Source organism: Anolis carolinensis, chromosome 1, assembly GCF_035594765.1.
Source record: "Anolis carolinensis isolate JA03-04 chromosome 1, rAnoCar3.1.pri, whole genome shotgun sequence".
In the NCBI taxonomy this organism is placed as follows: Eukaryota; Metazoa; Chordata; class Lepidosauria; order Squamata; family Dactyloidae; genus Anolis; species Anolis carolinensis.
The window spans coordinates 106,880,045-106,902,221 of NC_085841.1; the positions used below are offsets into that span (position 1 = coordinate 106,880,045).

The following is a 22,177-nucleotide window of genomic DNA, read 5'->3' on the forward strand; positions in this document are numbered from 1 at the left end:
AATCTGTATTTAACTGTGCAGTCATAAGACAGTTAGTGCCTGTCAGGAAAGGCCTCGTAATTTTATTATGGAAAGAAAAAACAGGATATAAATAAATACAATAATATTACTGATCACTTTCAGTTTTGAATAGCCTTCAAACAATTGTACAACAATCTTTTGCACAAAGGGCATTTGTTTTACCTCCCCATCACTGTCTTTACTTGTGTATTGATATGTGAATGCTGGCTTTATAAAGCTAGTGGAAGTCAACAGCAGGGTATCAGAGAAGAAAGCTGAATAGGAGAACGAATGCTGTTTGGAACCAGAACCGGTCTGAGGTAATTTCAACTGTTAAGCAAAAAAAATTTTTGCGGCCCCCCTGTGCATGGCCTCCAGTGCTGCACACCCTGACCCTGCCTCTCACGCAGCGTGGGAGACGGGACGTGGCCATGCGACACAGGAGGTGGGGCCCCGCCCAGACGTGGCCCCACTTCCCACGCCGCACGCCCTGGCCAGGCAGCGGCGGGAAAGTCCTTCCTGGCCGCGGCGAAGGCCCAGCCAGGCTGGCTGGGCCTTCACCGTGGCCTGGAAGGACTCCTGCTGCAGCCTGGCCAGCCTCTTGTGCAGCATGGGAGGCGGGGCCGTGGCACGGGAGGTGGGGCGTGGCCATGTGATGCAGGAGGCGGAACACCGCCCAGATGTGGCCCCACCTAGCACACCGTGCACCCTGGCCCAGCTGGCCAGGCTGTGGTGGGAAAGTCCTTCCAGGCCATGGTGAAGGCCAAGCCAGACTGGCTGGGCCTTCGCCGCGGCCTGGAACGACTCCCCCTGCAGCCTGGCCGGCTGGGCAAGATCAGCCGGGCCAGGGCAAGTGGTGCGGGAGGCAGGGCCTCCCGCGCAGCGCGCCCTGACCCCGCCTCTTGCACAGCATGGGAGGTGGGGCCAGGGCGCGTGGCGCAGGAGACGGGGCGTGGCCACGCGATGTAACTGGCTGGGCCTTCATCGTGGCCTGGAACGACTCCCGCTGCAGCCTGGCCAGCTGGGCAAGGCCAGCCTGGCCAGGGCAAGCGGCATGGGAGGCGGGACCAACCCTGGCCCCACCTCCCACGTCACGCGCCCTGACCCCGCCTCTCGCACTGAAGGCGGGCCCAGCGCAGGCCGGAAGAAGAGGTAGGCCTTCCTGGAGAGCTCGCTCGCTGCCGAACAGGCCTTCCTGTTCGGCGACGAGTGAGCCCATGGTCCCCGCCGGGGGGGCACCTCGACAGCGCACCCGGGGACCGTGCGCCTGAAGCGGGGGCTTCAATGGCCTCCATGTTGGGCCGGGCCTGTTTGGAACACTGGTGAAAGTTTTAAAAGATAGTAGAAAATGTCCTATTTCAGTTTATGATCAGTAAAATTGTTGAAAGTGCAAAGATTGTGCAGCCAGAATAACTGAAATAGATTTAACACAAAGTAGAGATAAATGTTTTATTTTATTGAAGCCTACTGTGCTAATTGAGTGACTGATTAGATAGAAGGCCAAAAGGAAGGATTTTATGGAATTCAACAGGTAACTCTGCTTCGGAAGTGTTGCCTGAAAACCATTGGATAAATACGTTTTATAGCTACTGACAACTATAAAATACTTCTTCTTTTTCACATCTACTAACAGACGAATCAGTCCCGCAATTAATGATGGCACTGCAAGTACTGGGTGAGAACTATTTTCAGTAAAATGTACCAAATTTGCACTTTCCAAACCTTAAAATGAAATTCAAAACGGTCAAACATCAAAATACGTAGGTTTTTTTAACTTTGCAATACAGTTGAGGACAAAACAATGGATATACTTGTAATCCCAAAAATGTATACATTTATAAACGTGTATTAAAAGTATATGCAGGATGTTTCAAAAAGATGGATCCAATTTGAAATCTCTATATCTCGGCAACCGCAAGCCACCCATGAATTGAATCCTTACCCCTTAAAGAGGTGGGGCATAGAGTTTCAAAGTATTATTCCTAAATGCCTCTCCCAGCTCACAAACAGCCTCAGACATTGCAATATGGTGACACCATAATATAAGGAAAATGAGATATTCTGCATTAGCAGAATTATTTTTTTAGATTTTTTTCTGGCTTAAAATGGTTTGTAAAACTTGCTAACCTGATAACCTATTAAACCGTTTGTAACTTTTTGTTGTCATCTTGAAATATAATGCTTTGAAATTAGGTCTTTCATTTTGAAACACCCTATATTTGAGGAAAATATGGCCAATGGAAAAATTATTTTCAGTTTTGAAAGTTATCAAAGACATACATACTTTTGGAAAATACAAATGTGTCTTTTCAGAAATGTGCAGGATAATGTGAAAAAATTGTCAGGCCGAACAAAATGAAGCCCAACAGATTATTCTATCCCTATGAAAGGAGACATCGGTAACCATAACATATGACACTCTTCAAGAGTGGTAGCTGGATGAAGAATAGAGCCTGATGCTTTCTTTGTGGATTTGTGATGATTCCAAATATGACCTCTTTGCTGCAGATATTTAGAAACCTCTGAAAAAGAATGATGGATTGTGTGGCCTAGGTGATAGAGGAAGTTGTCTATATGTACAATGTGAAAAAGCTGCACAGTATATTTTGTGGGCTACTGTATGATTCATAGCCTTAATGCAGGATTTCATTGAACTTGTAAGAAGTAGAATGAGATACATTGTTGAAGATTCAGGAGGAACATTAACCAAGAACACTTGAGGCTGGTACATGAACACTAAAATCTATTTACCTTTCTTCAGTCCCTTAGCCATTCTTCCACAATGTTTCCTCCTGGCCAAAAGAGGGTAGGTACTATCAGGGAAATGTGCAACCAGCTCTTCTGAAACACGTTACTTTTATTTTTACTGTGCTTCAGTGAAGGAGCTGCATATTTGTGCCCAAGGTAACATCCGACAAAATACAAGGACTCTTATATTTATCAATAGTTCTGCAAAATTATGAGATTTGATGCTACAGTTTTTGAAAGTGATGCTGCAGTAGTGTTATGCAACTTCTTTATGGGAATAAATACAAGAGGAAAGGAGAGAAAAACACAGCAGAAAATAGATTGGCATTATGGAGTCCACGACATTTACCAAGCAGAGTGAGGTTTGTACTGAAAAGGGAAACGAAAATGGAAAATATTGAGTGAACAGCAGGGCCTATTTGATTTGATTATGAGGGATGTTTCTTTATTCTGCCTGTCTTTGTGCAATCTGAAAACAGTAGCAGGGGGTTACGAGCAGAGTTCATCATAGGGTTGTCAATCACTGTCATTTAACATTTGCAATGGAAGACGTCTTTATTCAAGGACAGCTGGGCAAATCAGAAGCACAGATTTGCAGTTAGTAGTCTGTCCTGCCTACACTAAACAAACAGGGACAGGGCAGACAGACCGGCCTCTCACATAAAACTATAATGGACTCTTCTGACCTTGGTGCCCTTCATTCAGCTTCATTCCCAGATGCATAAAAGCTCCAGTGCCCATTCTCAATTTCCTTTAATTACTTACATGATGCAGATAAGAAAATGAACTTCACTTACAATCATCCATCACACACAGGAAATGAAGTAGACAAGTTGTTTGAAACAGGAGGAGGGTTTTGGAAGTAAATAAAACAGGTTGCTGTCTGCAGAAGGGAGGAGGACAGGGTGGAAGGCTATTTCTTTTTTCCAAAAACACCAGTTAAGCTGTGGCTACTCTGTTGACCCAACCCTTCTACTGTTCCAGCCTCCCAGTCTGTCTGCTAGTTGTAGTTGTGAGGCCATATCGGGTAGAGGAAGGGGGGGAAATCTCCTTGGTAAATATTCCTTAAAATATCGTTAAAAGGATGCAAGTTAAATAGGAGCAAGGCAAACATGCAGAATTCTATAGGGCTTAAAATGGCGATGACCTTTAGGTTCAGAAAATAAATGACCACAGTTTTCACAAGAGATCTGGCAGAGACATCAAGGATTAGTTAGCAGTTGTCTTCAGTCAGTCTTTGGGAGCTGGAGGAACCTTTTCAAAGAGCCTGAAACCTTTTTACAATACTTGGGTTTTGTTTCTAGATTTTCTTAATGCTGTTGTTTTAATGCTTAACATTTCGGCCTCATCTGTGTGAACATTTGGACAAAATCCAGTGCTTATTCCAACTCAGGTAAGCTTATTGAAATGAATTGGGCTTGTTCATTAACAATTACATATGTCTGATTCATTTTGTTGGGTCTACTCTACTTGTGGCATTCATTGTATTTCGCCCATTTAATTCATTACAGGTTTGTAGGCAGTACATCAAAATTAACAGTTCAAAAAAGAATACTAAACCTGACATTCTACACTGTAGAGTGAATGGAGTTTGACACCACTGTAACAGCTATGATGCAATGCTATAGAATCCTGGGAGTTGTAGTTTGGTGAGGGAACAGCAAACTTTGCGAAAAGAAAGCTAAAGACCTTGTAAAACTACAACTTCCACGATGCCATAGCATTGAGCCATGGCAGTTAAAATGGTGCCAACTACATTAATTCTATCAGTATAGATGCACCTTATATAAACTTCAATTTATCCAGTCAAACCTAAGAAAGCATTTCACTTCAGAAGTGCTTAAAAAGCATTTTATGTATGTTTTTAGCGACTTGCCTTTTTATTTGTATTTTTATTTTGGGAAGAAAGCAGGATATAATAAAGTTTCACAATACAATGATACAATACATATGTAGGGTAAAGTAAGGATATATTGTGGAGCTCCATTCCCCAGGCCTCCTGTTACTTCAAGTGCACCACAGAGCTTCACACATTCATATAAAGCACCAATAGCAGCTTGTCCATTATGTTCAATGCACATAAATCTCTAGCACTGCTGTTGATGCAAGGACACAGGTGGAGGAAGATGAGAGGAATTTCTGTTTGCAACTACCCATCCCAATTTAACTGTGCTCATGGGACAGGCAGCCCTGAAGCTTAGAAGAGTTACTTTTTCAAGACCACAGATCCCTGGTGGCCAGCATGGATTCTGGAAAATGTAGTCCAAAGTAACACCTCTTCCAAGCTATGAGCCCTGCAAAATCAGAAGTTCTGTCTGCATTGCTGTGCTTGTAAAGATCACCGTCGAGTCCTCATCTGTCTCAGAGGAAGGACTCTAGGGACACATATGTGACAGAACTAGAGCGGTCAACACCACTTTTAATTGCGTGGCTCCATCCTGTGGGACACTGGAGTGTTTTATTTATTTATTTAATTTATTGTTTTACCCCACTCCCACTTCTCCGCCCTTTCCTCTTGGACATACTCTTTATACAATAAACTACCGAAATTACATTTGAAATATCAGTCTTAATCTCAATTTTTCCACTCCACATCTTAATACATTCTCTAGGTAATTCCTAACTGGATCCCACATACTCTTAACTATTATAACATTTTGGGACACTCTAATGTGTAGTTTGTTGTGACATCATAGGTAAAGGACAAAACTACAAATCCCAGAATTCAGTAGTATTAGACCATAACAGTAATGTGGTTTCAAACGGCTATAATTCTGTACTGTAGAAACAGATTTTGTTTCAAGTTCCAGCCTTTTTGCTTCACATCACATGTCAGGCTGGAGTGTCTTCCAACCCAAATAAATGCTGTACCAAGAGGTTTCATGAGCTGTAAAAAGAAAAAGAAAATCTACAAAATTACTCTTATGTTTTGTCCCTCCCAGCAATTGGGTTTTTTATTTGTCTTGCACTAAAAATCTCTCCTTTTTTCCTTTAAGGATGCTGAAGAATATGCAGACCTCCCAGTGCGACACAATGAAGACCAAATGAACAGTGAATTGGCCAAATGTGTCCCCATTGAAGTCAATCCACATTCTTTTGACAGCGCACATACAAAAACCCACCTTTTAATGCAAGCCCATTTTGAACATGCGTCGCTGCCATGCCCAGATTATGTCACTGATACCAAAACAGTGTTGGACCAGTCAATTCGAATATGTCAGGTATGGTTATATACTCTTTTAAGATCAGTCACCTAGTTTAGTATTGATAACTACTGTAGTGTATATGTCTTGCATAAGCTTTAATTGTTGATTAAAATGATTCATTTCTTTAAATATTTCTGTGGTGAATTCTCAAGGCAGCATCCAATGAAAATTGCATAAACCTCTGTGTTAAGTCTAAATAAAAATAAAATATTTTAGATTGGATAAAATCAAGTTAAAATGTTTTTAAAAAATGAAAAACAGAAAAGAGGCAGCATGATGTGGTAGTTTGAGTGTTGGATTTGGACTCTGGCATACTATGGTTCAAATCATATTCAATCTTAGAAACCCACTGGCCTTGAGCAAATCATACTCTCTCAGCCTCAAAAGAAGCCCATGGCAAACCAGTTCAGAACAACTTTTGTCAAGAAAACCTCATGAAAGATTCATCTAGAGCAGTGATTCTCAGCCTTCCTAATGCTGCAACCCCTTAATACAGTTCCCCATGTTGTGGTGCCCCCCCCCCCACCATAAAATTATTTTCATTGCTACTTCATAATTGTAATTTTGCTACTGTTATTAATCATAATGTAAATATCTGATATGCAGGATGTATTTTCATTCACTGGACCAAACTTGGCACTAATATCCGATATGCCCAAATTTAAATACTGGTGAGATTGGGAAGGGGATTGATTTTGTCATTTGGGAGTTGTAGTTGCTGGGATTTTCCTACAATCAAAGAGCATTGTGAATTCCACCAACAATGAAATTGAACAAATCTTGGCACACAGAACTCACATGACCAACAGAAAATACTTGAAGGGTTTGGTGGGTTTTGACCTTGAGTTTAGGAGTTGTAGTTCACCTACATCCAGAGAGCACTGTAGGCTCAAACAATGATCTGGACCAAACCTGGCACAAATACTCAATATGCCTAAATGTGAACACTGGTAGAGTTTGGGGAAAACAGACCCTGACATTTGGAAGTTGTAGGTGCTGGGATTTATAGTTCATCTGCAATCAAAGAGCATTCTGAACCCCACCAACGATAGAATTGGGCCAAACTTCCCACACAGAACCCCCATGACAGGCAGAAAGATCTTCAGCCTTCTCTGCCAATAGGTTTCCTAAGACCATCAGAAATATGTGTTTTCTGATGGTCTTTGGTGACCCTTCTGACACACACTTCCCTCGCAACCCCCCAGAGTCCCGACCCCCAGGTGGAGAAATGCTGATCTAGGGTCTTCATAAGTCAGAAATTATTTAAAGCCACATAATAGCAGCTAATAACAACCACAAAAAGATATCAAATAGATCACTAGCTAAAACTGTTAAATTACTAAAACTGTCCCACCTTGAGCCACAAGCAGAGGTACGTAATAAAACTATTATTGTTGTTGTTGTTGTTGTTGTTGTTGTTGTATGACTCAGCAAACAAGATAGATATGCTGGATTTCGTTTCACAAAATCACAAGTCGAACACTTCCCAAATGTCTAGGACTGTGTGATGTATTTTCAGATGATGCGCGCAGATCCCAGCAGGGTGGCCTTTTGCAGTTGGCAGATCGTAATTTTGTCAATGTCTATTGTTTCCAAATGCTGGCTGAGATCTTTTGGCACGGCACCCAATGTGCCGATCACCACCGGGACCAACTGCACTGGTTTCTGCCAGAGTCTTTGAAGTTCAATCTTGAAGTCCTGATTGCAGCTGAGTTTTTCCTGTTGTTTTTCATCAATGCGACTGTCACAGGGGATGGCAACATCAATGATCCAAACTTTTACCTTTTCCACAACTGTGATGTCTGGTGTGTTGTGACCCCACCAGTTCTTTACTGCTGGGAGGTGGTATTCCAATAAATCATTTGGGCCACATAGTTGTTTCTCTGTTTGTAGTCTGTCTGTGCGATTTTCTTACAACAGCTGAGAAGATGATCAATGGTTTCGTCAGCTTCCTTGCACAGTCTGCATTTTGGGTCATCAGCTGATTTTTCAATCTTGGCCTTAATCGCATTTGTTTTGATGGCTTGCTCCTGGGCTGCAAGGATCAGGCTTTCTGTCTCCTTCTTCAGGGTCCCATTCATGAGCCATAGCCAGGTCTTCTGTACTGTAATGTATATTATCATTTATTGTATTGTTCAATGTGTTATGATTTGTTGCTCTTTTTATATTCTGTCAAATTGTATTGTTCTGGGCATGGCCCCATGTAAGCCGCCCTGAGTCCCCGTTGGGGAGATGGTGGCGGGGTATAAATAAAGTTTATTATTATTATTATTATTATTATTATTATTATTATTATTATTATTATTATCAGCTTTTCCTTCAATTTTGTCAAGGAACTTTCCATGCAATGTTTTGTTGTGCCAGCTGTCAGCTCTAGTTTGTAGTGTGGTTTTCTTGTACTGGTTTTTTGTCTGCTGTGCTTTGAGGAGTTTCTGATTTTTGACTTCAATCAAAGCAGGTTTTTCACTTTGCTTTACATATTCTGCCAGGGCATGTTCTTCTTCTTTGACTGCTTGTTTTCCTTGTAAGAGTCCTCTGCCCCCTGATCTTCTAGGCAGATATAGCCGGTCAACATCACTGCGAGGGTGCAGTGAATGATGAATGGTCATGAGTTTTCTTGTTTTTCTGTCCAAATTGTCCAATTCCGCCTGTGTCCAATTTATAATGCCAGCAGTATACCTTATGACAGGTATGGCCCAGATGTTTATGGCCTTGATGGTGTTGCCTCCATTGAGCTTGCTTTTGAGAATTTTTCTGACCCTTTGTGTGTATTCTTTGCTGACCACAGTTTTCACATGTTCATGCTTGATGTTGTCCAGCTGTAATATGCCCAGATATTTATAGGCACAGTTCTTTTCAGTCTTTATCTCATATTCTACTACCAGCCCTTGAGTTAGACCTTTACAATCCCATTTTACATGTCCTATAAATAGAGGAAATAATCAAATACTTGAGAAAGGGGTTTGATTTGGACAGTTATTTTAAAGTCACCATGAAATCAAAAAAGAGAGAGTTTAAAAAAACTTGAATGACCAGCTTTTATGGCTGGTAATGCTTTGAAAACAATGTTCTCAAATCTGTCTAATTTGAATTTAAACCTTACGTGGTCCCCCAACCATAAAAATGGCTTGGAAACCACATTTTAAGCACCATAATTTTGCAAATTAACATAAAACTCATTTGATGTACAATAACCTTGTACCTGTTCTCAGCAAAATCAAGCTTTGTCATATATATACATATCCCACAGACATATACTAAAGACTCAAAGACAATAATATGTGCATAAAGCACATTTCATACAATGGCTTCATTTCAGAAACCATTGTTGTATTTAGATCATACACATTAATACAGTTAACAGTGCCAGTAGTTTTCTAAATCCTGACAATATATGTAATAACATCAAATGACAGTATAAGAACAAATGTGATAAAAGGTCCTATCTTAGGACCTGGATGTGATAAAAGTCCTATCTTACTCCTTTATTGAAAATGTTCTGTTTTTTGTATTTACTGTGAATTTCTTAGCAAAATGTAGAAGATTGCACACACAAGTGCACATAAAAAGGCTTATCAAGAGTACTCCCATCATTACTCTAATAGCATGATATCTAAGTTAGTTGTGTATTGTTCACCTTCAAATCATTTCCACCTTGTTGCAACCTTGGAGGAAACCTGTCATTGTTCATAGCAGATTTTGCCTTTGCCTTCCTCTGAGACTGCGAAAATGTGACTTGTTCAAAGTCACTCACTGAGTTTCCAGGTCCAAGTAGAGATTTGAATCCTAGTCTCCAAAGTCATAGTCCAATGCTCAAACCTCTATACCATGCTAGCTGCCAATAAATCACTCTGGGGGAGGTTGCTATGACATTGCCTTTCCACTGTTAGTACTAGAGTGACTTTTTTTTGGCTTTGTTTACTTTAAATGAGCTGTTTTACATAATAAAAACAGAAGTTATAGATATAAGGTAATGTTATCATTAAATATTAGACTTATTGTGGAGTAATCCTTGTCTTGCTGTACCAGTTTAGATACCCATTTGGGGAAATTGCATTTTGAAGGTTTCCTTTTGTGTCTGAAAAACTAAAATCATCCTTACACTAAGAATATGTTAAGTTAGAATCTGAATCCTTTCTACTGGTATAGTAATGGTTGTATAGCTTTTAAAAAAATATATTTATCGATTATCTGTTTGAACCATGTCCATCCAAGATGGAGCAACAATACAACCACAAAATTACAGAGGCCTAAATGGAATTGCGAGTTCCGGCTTGATTAGATGCATTGCATTAATTACATAATTGTTAGCAAGTTCCTATTGATTTAAGGGACCTTTTCTGGTTAAAACAAGCAATTGCATTAGACCAATCACATTACATGCATTGTAACATAATGTGATATAGCATTAGAATAAGGCTTCTATAATTTTTTAAAAAACACAACAAGACAAAGATAATGACATATAACATGAGCAAGAAGAATCAAGAAACTCTGTCACAAGAGGTAAAAATAGATACAGTAAAAAATAAAATATTTGGGAATCTCTTTGATGAACAACAACTCGGACTTATTTAAAAACAATTATGAAAAACGTGAAAAGAGATACAAAAAGATTTACAAAGATGGAGCAAACTAAAGTTGTCTCTTTTGGGAAGAATATCAACAATCAAAATGAACATACTACCTAAAGAGTTATATTTATTCCAGACATTACCAATTATGTCTAAAGAATATTTTTTTTAAAGCTTGGAATAAAGAATTGACTAAATTCATTTGGAGTAATAAAAAACCTAGAATTAAAATGAAAAATTTGCAAGACTCGAGAGAGGTGGAATGTTATTAATTTGGGATAATATTGTGATGCAGCAGCCTATATTTGGATAAAAGAATTGATTTTTTTTAATAAATGAAAGATTATAAAAACACAATATTTTGAAGTATAGCTTAATGGTTTAAAATTTCAACAACTGGTTTCTAGACTTTTTTGTATATACAGGAAAGCATTCGAAGTTGCATACAGATGCACTTGTAATCTGTTATAGTGCAGTCTGACATTTCATCCTCCTGTAGTCATAAAAGCTTCCAAAACTAGAGATGGTGAAAATGTTGATTCAGATTCTTGCTTTTTACAAAGGTCCTTTGAGGTCTAAAGCAAACCACAAAGGATTTTGTGCATTTACACCTCTGATAAATAAAAAGAACATTTTCATTAGAGTTTACTAGGGCTTCTTAAACCCTGTATTTTAAGATCACATTGAAGTTTACTATTAAGGACCTTAATACAAAAACAGTATTTTTCAAAGGGAGTATTGGGAGTAGCATTGTCTTACTATTAGAAGAGAACATGGATTCTGATTGAAATTGTAGAGCATCTTGTCCAATAGATAATCATCATCATCATTTGTATCCTGCTCCATCTCCCCATGGGACTCGGGGCAGCTCACAACACAAATAGATGTTTTGAAATTATTAAATGTTAGCTCCAATTATTTCAGGATAGCACATTTTTACTATAGTATAAGAGTAGCATCCTGTATTTTCCCAATTTTTCAATTAAGAGTATGTGAAATCGATTGTTGCTGTTTCCCTTTGTATGCTACCTTACTGGCAGTTCAGTGTCATTAAGGCACTATGGCAGCTCACAGTGCTGTGTGAAACTGCCTACAGAATTTGTATTAATTAAAATAGGTAATTGAAGTAGTAATACCTTCTGTCTCCCATTCAGATGGCAATCACTTCTGTGGAGGAATAATCTGACAGTGTCCTGCTTTGCATTTCGATTGGCCATCAGCCTCCACTTAATAAGATATTTTAGCATTGCCAAGTAGTAAGACTGCCTTGGTGCTCAGCCTTAACCTTCTGAGGAGTGTTTACCTATGGATGTGTTAAGCACATCACAGTAGGGTACCTGTACATTGAGAGAAGAGTCGGGCTTTGGGTGTTACACACACATTCCTACTGCTTACTGTGGAAGATTTAGCATGTTATCCGCACTTGTGGTTTTATTCTTATGTCTTTCTCACCCCGAGTTTTAACTTAATGTTCATGTGGCCCGCCCTTATTTTTATTGTTTCCTTGATTTTGCATTGTAATGTATATTATTATTTATTGTATTGTTCACTGTGTTGTGATGTGTTGCTCTTTTATATGCTGTTATATTGTATTGTTCTGGGCATGGCCCCATGTAAGCCGCCCCGAGTCCCCGTTGGGGAGATAGTGGCGGGGTATAAATAAATTATTATTATTATTATTATTATTATTATTATTATTATTATTATTATTATTAAGGGAATTCACTGAAGGTGAATTAAGGTATCCTCACTGAAGTTTTCTCACCAATCCTTGTTACTGCAACAAGCCAAATTTTTCAGAATCCCATTATCACAGACACAGAAAGTGAGGTGAAATCTTCTGAACAGGGGCACCACAGTAAAAGAAACATTACAAAGGTATTAAACCTTTCTGTGATATCCAAAGCAGAGAGGGAGGGGGGAGGCTGGGTTACACTTTAAAAATGTACCTGCTCTGCCCTACAGAACCTATGCTGTTTGTAACTTGGGGACTTAAGTTTGGAGTACGTACCTACAGGATTGCCTTCTCCCATACAAACTGCTCCAAACACTGAGGTCCTCTGGGAGGCTGCTATTCCAGCCAGGCAAATCTCCACTGGCAGCTGTCACACTGAGGACCTTTTCATTGGCCACCCCAAGACTGTGGAATAACCTCTCATAATTTATAAACCACCTAAAGACCTATCTCTACCGGCAGGCTTAACCAGCCAGTTTGAAGCATCAATTTTAAACTTCTGTCTTGTATTTAATCTCTGTTCTGTGTATTTTAATATGTATTCTATAGAAATACATTATATTATGTGTATTTATAGAATTTTTACAATGTTTATGGGCTTTAATTTGCTGTAACCCACCTCGAGCCATGAGGAGAGACGAGTAAGAAATAAAATAATAATAATAGTAATAATAATAATAATAATAATTATTATTATTATTATTATTATTACTATTGTTATTTTATTATGACACAGCACACAAGATAGATATGCTGGATTTCATATCACAAAATCACAAGTCGAACACTTCCCAAGTGTCTAGGACTGTGTGATGTATTTTCGGATGATGCGCACAGATCCCAGCAGGGTGGCCTTTTGCAGCTGGCAGATCGTAATTTTGTCAATGTCTATTGTTTCCAAATGCTGGCTGAGATCTTTTGGCACGGCACCCAATGTGCCCATCACCACTGGGACCACCTGCACTGGTTTCTGCCAGAGTCTTTGAAGTTCTTGTTTTTCGTCAATGCGACTGTCACCTGGGATGGCAACATCAATGATCCAAACCTTTTTCTTTTCCACAACTGTGATGTCTGGTGTGTTGTGTTCCAGAACTTTGTCAGTTTGGATTCGGAAGTCCCACAGTATCTTTGCATGCTCATTTTATTGTAAGCCGCCCTGAGTCCCCTGTTGGGTGAGAAGGGCGGGATATAAATATTGTAATAAATAAATAAATTTTCCAATTATTATTATTGTTATTATTATTGACACAACGACGTTGTATGACACAGCAAACAAGATAGACATGCTGGATTTCATTTCGCAAAACCACAAGTCGAACACTTCCCAAGTGTCTAGGACTGTGTGATGTATTTTCGGATGATGCGTGCAGATCCCAGCAGGGTGGCCTTTTGCAGTTGGCAGATTGTAATTTTGTCAATGTCTATTGTTTCCAAATGCCGGCTGAGATCTTTTGGCACGGCACCCAGTGTGCCCATCACCACTGGGACCACCTGCACTGGTTTCTGCCAGAGTCTTTCCAGTTCAATCTTGAGGTCCTGATAGCGGCTGAGTTTTTCCTGTTGTTTTTCGTCAATGCGACTGTCACCTGGGATGGCAACATCAATGATCCAAACCTTGTTCTTTTCCACAACTGTGATGTCTGGTGTGTTGTGTTCCAGAACTTTGTCAGTCTGGATTTGGAAGTCCCACAGTATCTTTGCGTGTTCATTTTCCACGATCTTTGCTGGTTTGTGATCCCACCAGTTCTTTGCTGCTGGCAGGTGGTACTTGAGGCATAAGTTCCAATGGATCATTTGGGCCACACAGTTGTGCCTCTGTTTGTAGTCTGTCTGTGCAATTTTCTTACAGCAGCTGAGGATATGATCAATGGTTTCGTCAGCTTCCTTGCACAGTCTGCATTTTGGGTCATCAGCTGATTTTTCGATCTTGGCCTTAATTGCATTTGTTCTGATGGCTTGCTCCTGGGCTGCAAGGATCAGGCCTTCTGTCTCCTTCTTCAGGGTCCTATTCGTGAGCCAGAGCCAGGTCTTCTCCTTATCAGCTTTTCCTTCAATTTTGTCAAGGAACTTTCCATGCAGTGTTTTGTTGTGCCAGCTGTCAGCTCTAGTTTGTAGTGCAGTTTTCTTGTACTGTTTTTTTGTCTGTTGTGTTTTGAGGAGTTTCTAATTTTTGACTTCAATCAAAGCAGGTTCTTCACTTTGCTTTACATATTCTGCCAGGGCATGTTCTTCTTCTTTGACTGCTTGTTTTACTTGTAAGAGTCCTCTGCCCCCTGATCTTCTAGGCAGATAGAGCCGGTCAACATCACTGCGAGGGTGCAGTGAATGATGAATGGTCATGAGTTTTCTTGTTTTTCTGTCCAAATTGTCCAGTTCCGTCTGTGTCCAGTTTATAATGCCAGCAGTATATCTTATGACAGGTATGGCCCAGGTGTTTATGGCCTTGATGGTGTTGCCTCCATTGAGCTTGCTTTTGAGAATTTTTCTGACCCTTTGTGTGTATTCTTTGCTGACCACAGTTTTCACATGTTCATGCTTGATGTTGTCCAGCTGTAATATGCCCAGATATTTATAGGCCTCTGGCTGGTGACACTTTATTGTTTGGCCATTGGGCATATTTATGCCCTCACTTTCAATGATTTTTCCCTTCTTCAATGCCACTGTCGAACATTTGTCCAAACCAAACTCCATGTTGATATCAGTGCTAAAAATTCGGACAGTGTTAGTCAGAGACTGGATTTCAGTTTGCGTTTTCCCATATAGCTTCAGGTCATCCATGTACATCAAATGTGAAATTTTGTGAGAATTCTTAGATGTTTGGTAGCCGAGATTTGTTTTTTGTAAGATTGTTGACAGAGGGATCATGGCAATAATGAAAATCAGAGGGGACAATGAATCTCCCTGGAAAATTCCTCTTCTGATGTTGACAAGTCCATAGCTTTCATTTCCAACAAACAGTTCAGTTTTCCAGTGCTCCATCATGTTTTCAATGAAGGTGCCAACGTTTTTACTAATCCCGATGGCGTCCAGGCACTTGATGATGATGATGATGATGATGATGATTATTATTATTATTATTATTATTTGAAACACAACAAGATGAGTCCACAGCAGACACTCTGCTGGCTGTTGTACTGGATCACATGCCGGACACTTCCAAAGTGTCTAGGGCTGTGTGATGTATTGGCGAATAATGCGTGCGAATCCCAGTAAGGTGGCCTTCTGCAGCTGGCAGATAGTTATTTTGTCAGCGCCGATTGTGTTTAAGTGCAGGCCAAGGTCTTTAGGCACTGCACCCAGTGTGCCGATCACCACTGGGACCACTTTGATTGGCTTGTGCCACAGTCTTTGCCATTCGATCTTTAAATCCTCATATTGTGCCAGCGTTTCCAGCTGTTTCTCTTCAATCCTGCTGTCACCTGGGATTGCAACATCAACAATCCATACTTTGTTTTTTAACAGGATAGTGAGGTCAGGAGTATTGTGCTCCAAAACTCTGTCTGTCTGAATTCGGAAGTCCCAGAGTAGCTTGACATGTTCATTCTCTGTAACGTTTTCTGGCTTGTGATCCCATCAGTTCTTTGTCGCAGGCAGATGGTATTTGTGGCACAAGTTCCAATTAATCATCTGAGCAACGGTGTTATGTCTTTGCTTGTAGTCTGTCTGTGTGATCTTCTTGCAGCAGCTGAGGATGTGATCTATTGTTTTATCTGCTTCCTTGCAGAGTCTACATTTGGGATCTGTCGTCGACTTTTCGATTTTGGCTTTGATGGCATTGGTTCTAATGGCTTGTTCTTGGGCTGCCAGAATCAGGCCCTCTGTCTCCTTTTTCAAAGTTCCATTTGTGAGCCACAGCCATGTTTTTTCTTTGTCAATTTGGCTCTCAATTTTTCCCAGGAACTGTCCATGGAGAGTCTTCTTTCGCCAGTTTTCTCTTCTGCTCTGGATTGTGTTTTTACGGTATTCACTCTTTGTCTTTTGCACTTGAAGCAGTTTACTACTGTTGTCTTTCCTCAATGTTGGTTCTTGACTGCCTTTCACATAATCTGCCAGGGCATGTTTCTCTTCCTCTACCGTTTGTTTCACTTGCAGAAGCCCTCGGCCTCCTGATTTTCTGGGCAGGTAAAGTCTATCGACATAACTACACAGGCAGTAATGAGTAGTGGATTGTCATGAGTTTTCTTGTTTTTCTTGTGTTGGTCAGTGATTGGATTTCTGTTTCTGATTTTCCGTGAAGCGTTAGATCATCCATGTACAGCAAGTGGGAATTTTTTTGTGAATTTCTTGCTGTTTGGTAGCCCAGGTTTGTTTTCTGTAGAATTACTGACAGAGAGACCATTGCAATGATGAACAGCAGTGGTGACAGTGAGTCGCCCTGGAAAATTCCTCTCTTGTTATTAACAGTTCCATAGCTTTCGTAGCCCACGAACAACTCAGTTTTCCATTGTTTCATTGCATTTTCGGTGAACTTTCTAATATTTTCACAAACCCCGATGACATCTAGACATTTGATAATCCAACAATGTGGCAGTGAGTCAAATGCTTTTTTGTAATCAATCCAAGTTGTATAGAGGTTTGTTTTGCAGCTTTTGCAATTTTGCAGTATCATTTTGTCAATCAGAAGCTGATCTTTCGTGCCCCTACATCTTCTTTTATTGCCTTTTTGTTCTACTGGCAAGATTTTATTTTCCTCTAAGTAATCCTGGATTTGATCAGCTATTATGCCTGTCAGCAGTTTGAACATTGTAGGCAGACATGTTATTGGCCTGTAGTTTCCTGGTATTGTCCCTTTTGCTGGATCTTTCTGTATCAAATATGTATTCCCAGTTGTTATCCATTTTCTGATGTTTCCAGTTTGCAGCATCTCATTGAATTGTTCAGCCATTTTTGAGTGCAGACTACTCAGATATTTAAGCCGAAATCCGTGCAGTTGATCATTGCCAGTTGATGTCCAGTTCTTGACTTTCTTCACTCTTTCAGTGATCATTTGTGTTGTTATTTCCAAGGTTCTCATTTTGTTCTCTGAAAATTTATTTTCAAAGTCTTTTATCCACTCAGCTTTTTTGTTGTAATCTTTTTCTGTTTCCCACAGATCTTTCCAGGATGCATTTGTAGCTGTTTTTTCTGGTTTTTCATTTTTCACAGCCACCTGCTGATTCAGACTCTGGTAGAACCGCCTCTGATCAGATTGGAAGAGTTGATTTTGTTTGTATTGGATGACTCTAGCTTCATATCGCTCAATTTTTCTGGCTGTTGCTGTGATTTGTTGTTTCACAATTTCAAGAGCTTCTTCAATTTTTCTTGTGTTCAGCCAATATTTTTTAATCAGGTAATTCTTTATTTTGACATTCTTCCGTTTTTGCTCCTTCATGTTTTTTGGATTGCTTGCATCTGATCGCAGGCTCTTGATTTTTAACTCCAGCCTTATTTTCCATTTTGGTTTTCCAATCATTTTTCTTGCGGATTTCAGTTGTTGTATCCCCAGTTCTTGTGTTACAATCACTGCTGTGCTGTATGCAAGCTGGTTGGTTTCTTCCATCGTTGTTATCTCAACAGTTGTGAGTGCAGTATTCACATCATTCATTAGAGGTGCCAGATGTTTTCTTGGTACTGTCTTCAATCTGGCAGTCTTTGCCTTCCTTTCTTCAATTCAGCATAGGTCAAAAAATGTCTTTAAGTTTTTGTTGCTTCATGGTCAATGTGCCAGATATAGTATAAGCAATGGCCACAGGTTCTTCATACTCATCGTCTTGAAAAATTCCTGCGTTTTCTTCTGGCTCTATATGTTCAGTAGGCTCAGAAGTCATTAGATCTTCTGCAGTTGTCTCCACAGTTCTGTTTTTCTGTTTCACAGTTGCTTTTTATTTCTTCAATTTCCACTTCGCTGAGCACCTTTTTCTTGGTGCTGTATCTCCTCTGGTCAGCAAGCCTCTTATTATTATTATTATCATGTGTTTTCTGCTTGAGCATCCACCCTTACTTACCCTATATCAGATGGAAAGATTATATCCATGTAGTAGCTTCAACACATGATAGCCTGCACTGGCTGCTTAATCCAGTGCTATGCTCCAGACTGGCCCCAAATCAACCATGATGATGGCCGCTTGCAACAGCCTCAATGAATACAGTTGTATTTCCTGTCAACTACAAAATGCTGAAGCAAGATGTACATAAAAACTTGTCAAAACTCACATATGGAGCTGTTTATTTGCAGCACATGTGAGATGTCTGTTGAGAATGTAGGGCTATGAGATAAATGTTGTATGTTTGACTTCAACTTATAATTTTCATGCTGCTAATAAGAATGTGGTGGAGTTCCCAGTCTTTGCTGATGGACAACATATCTCAGGTGTTTCTTGGAATTTCCTGTAAAAGAGCAACATTTATCATTTACTTTTATTCCTCAAAATTTTGCGATAATCTTGAGAAGGAATTTTCTCTTTCCAAAGGTAACATTAAGTAAGAGGAAAGTACTTTCATGCAGTCAAGACATGGTCCCAGTTTCCCTATCCTCCTCCCCAGTATAGCCCTCTATAACTCTTCAAGCTGTAACCTAGGAATGTCAGGAAACCTCCCATACAGAAAGGATACAATCTAGGTGAAAGCAGTTAGCAGAAATGAGATCTTTTTATTTGTGTGTAAATGAACATACTTTTAGACCCCCCTGCCAATCCAAGCCAGTTCATTTGCTTATCTTGTCACTTGCTCCTATCATATTTTAGAATCGTGCAATGTGCAGATATGGTTCCCAGGTGCCAAAGTGTTGCTCACAAAAGTATAAATGTGAAACTTGGTGGGTTTGGGTTTGGGTGAGGTGTGGTTTGTTTTGGTTTTTTGTATTTCTAGCAGATTGCTGATAAATTCAAAGGAATATGTTCTTTTTAAAAAAATGGTTGAATAGCCTAGATGGAATTACTTTCCATCTCTTTGAAGAGATAATTTATTTTGAAAGCTTGTCATTTGTACATGTTTGTTTTAAACACCCCAGGTAGCCATAAGAACTGTTGCTCAATACTATATTTGGTGGCATTGAATGATACAGTTCTCCTTATGTACAATTTGCTCCTCTCCATTGCCCCCAAACTCATGGCAAACCTTTTCCCAGTTGGTGCTGGAGGAAATGACTAATGCTTAACCCATTTGTGTGATCAATTCACTTAAGCAGCTACTGTGAAATGTTAATCACAACTTTAATTTGTACTGCATTAGCATTTTGATTAACTTGTAGGCTTGCTAGCACACTTGAAGCACTTTTACTCATAGTTACTGCTCGGAAATGACTTTTTGATTAATTAAGTTTGTTAGATAGCAGCTGAGCTTCCTGAATGCTAACCTTATGGGGCTAAAAGTTCAGGAGAAAGTTATTGTGAACAACTGTTGCTGTTCAAAAGAATTCTTGAAAATGTGCTTCAAATACTAAATTATTTGCAAAATATTGAACAGTACTACAAACTGACCTTAGCACACACCCATTTCACTAGAAGGCATATTTAGTTGGAGCAAATGCTTATACGTTTTCCTTATCTTGGGTTCTCATTTTGAAATGTGCAGGTTGTTGTTAAATTTATAAAGGAGTTTTAATTATTATGATTCACTTAATTGGCCACTGAAGGGTTTTGTGGTCTCTGTAAACAGGCTGCTTTGTGTTTCAGGCATAATTTTAAAAGATTAATATTGGCTTTGAAATGTTGGAGCTGATTCATCGTTGTTTGGCCAAGTCCGTCTACACAAGGAAGGGCCTACATAAAATCGGATAGATCTCTGTTCTTCTTCTTTCTTTCAGTGGCCTAGAATGATATTCTGAAATTAAGAGTAATGAGCAATTTGAAAAATCATGTATTATTTTAGTTTATATGCTTAGTCCAGAGTGTTTGAACTTTCTTGATTTGCCTCCCTGCAAGGGTATATTCTGTGTGCTGGTGAGATTTTTTTCTTGTGATAAAAATTAATTGATGGGCCAGTTTTACTAGTTTATTATGTGAGACAGAAAATCATAGAATTAGACATTGTGATACTTCCCTACTGAATCTAACTATAATTAGGATGTAATTCACTCACTGTAGTGTGTCTGTCTGTTTAATACATTTCACAGCAATGCATCTGAAACATATTGTGATGAGTAATAATATATTTTCAAAATATATCACTTTGTCTAATAAATTTTAATTGCTATTTTCTCTATTAATTTTTACTTGCCATCTTAATGCAGCTGCGCTAAGTCCCATGAATTATAATTGATTATCTTGAGCAAAACACTGTTTAATTCACTTGATCCAAATTAATTAATAAGAATTTGGGTTTACTGCTTAAATCAAAGTATGTGAACAGATATAGGACATCCTTGATATGATGAATATTGTTGATATATCACATTTTGCATGACATTATTTCACAGTGATTCTGTTGATCACTTTTAACGCTTTTTAAAGCATATGTTACAGAAATAAATGCATGCACAATGGCAAATTGAGATTTCCCACAGAAAAGATTTCCCTGGGTTCAGCCCTGCTGCCTTTTCACCAGATTTTATACTTTATCTCAGTCAGACACTGAAAATAAATAGCACTCATTTTCTGAAACTTTGTTCAGAACTTTTTAATTTCATGGATTGGTTGGACTGCTTGTAGAGTTCCCTTATTTCATTGGAGGATTCTACAATATTCATCATTCTTGCAGATTAATAATGACATATATTACTTAAATGTAATTAAAAAAAAAAAACTTCTCTACATGGACCCCCGCAGTTTCAGTAGATTGGCCCAATCCTACAAATTTAATTCTACATCATGGGAACAGTAGGATAAAAGGGAGGTAAGTGGAAATATCTTTTTTAATGGAAGGAGAGGAAAATCAGTCTAACCCAAGATAAATGTAATGGATTGAACATTTCCAAAGTAATAACTAGTTGACCCTATTATATCAGTGCAAAAAAAAACCAGTACTTTCAGAACAAACCATATCCGTTAAATATGTTCTCCCTTTAGTTGCTGTGGTCTACCTGTGGTTGGTTTGGAGAGTACAAGCAAAATGGCTCAATTTGGTCCATCAAGTATTTGCAGGAATTTCAATTTCCATTGATGTGTCAAGCATTTGTACCTTTTGCACTTAGTTAATGAATGAAAATGTGAGTAGGTTTCCAAGCAGCAAATGGAAGAAGCCAATTGTGTCATGGTTCTTATTTCCTCACAATGTCCCTTTCCGGGATTTCACACCAGGATAGAGATGCAATGAATAAATATTATGGCTGAGAGAGCACAAAATAAGAGGGGTGGCGGGAGAGGATTTGCCTTGTGGGCTTTTAGACGCTTTGTTGCAACACATGCTCAAGCTTTTGTTATTCCATATTGGTTATAAATAGACCGCTGTCACTTTCTGCAAAGCTCTGTGTGTGGCAGAAGATTCTATGACAGATTTCAGTAGCTGGCAGATTTTGGATTTGCTCGCTCAGGTCTCTGCGCTTGTCACTAAACCTGCTTCAGTGACCACAACAATGAATGCAAGAAATAGTGGCAATAGTGGCAATAGGATATGTTGTTATCCAGCTTTCCCCTCTTAAACTTGGGCCCTCTAGGAGTTTGGGACTTCAACTCCCACAATCCCTAACAGACTACTGGCTGTTAGCAATTGTGGGAGTTGAAGTCCAAAACACCTAGCACACTCAACAAGATGTCGGAAGCCCCTACCATGTCACATAACATTATAATATATACCAGGCATGGGCAAACTTAGGCCCTCTTGCTGTTTTGGACTTCAACTCTCACAATTCCTAACAACCAGAATTGTGGGAGTTGAAGTTCAAAACACCAAGAGGGCCCAAGTTAGCCTGTGCCTGGTAATTACAGATAAAATATACACAGATATATTCACAAAACCTGACTCCCACCATTAAAAGACTCTAAGACCAGGACAGTGAA

The 22,177-nt window shown here is 39.4% G+C and overlaps 1 protein-coding gene across 1 annotated transcript in view; it reads left to right on the forward strand.

Moving 5' to 3' along the window:
• Positions 1-22,177, forward strand: part of ascc3 (activating signal cointegrator 1 complex subunit 3) — a 370,189-nt gene that overhangs the window by 320,196 nt on the left and 27,816 nt on the right. Inside the window, exon 37 of the mRNA XM_003215509.4 lies at positions 5,745-5,969. Within this exon, the coding sequence (XP_003215557.2) occupies positions 5,745-5,969 (225 nt within the window). The remainder of the gene's footprint in view (positions 1-5,744; positions 5,970-22,177) is intronic.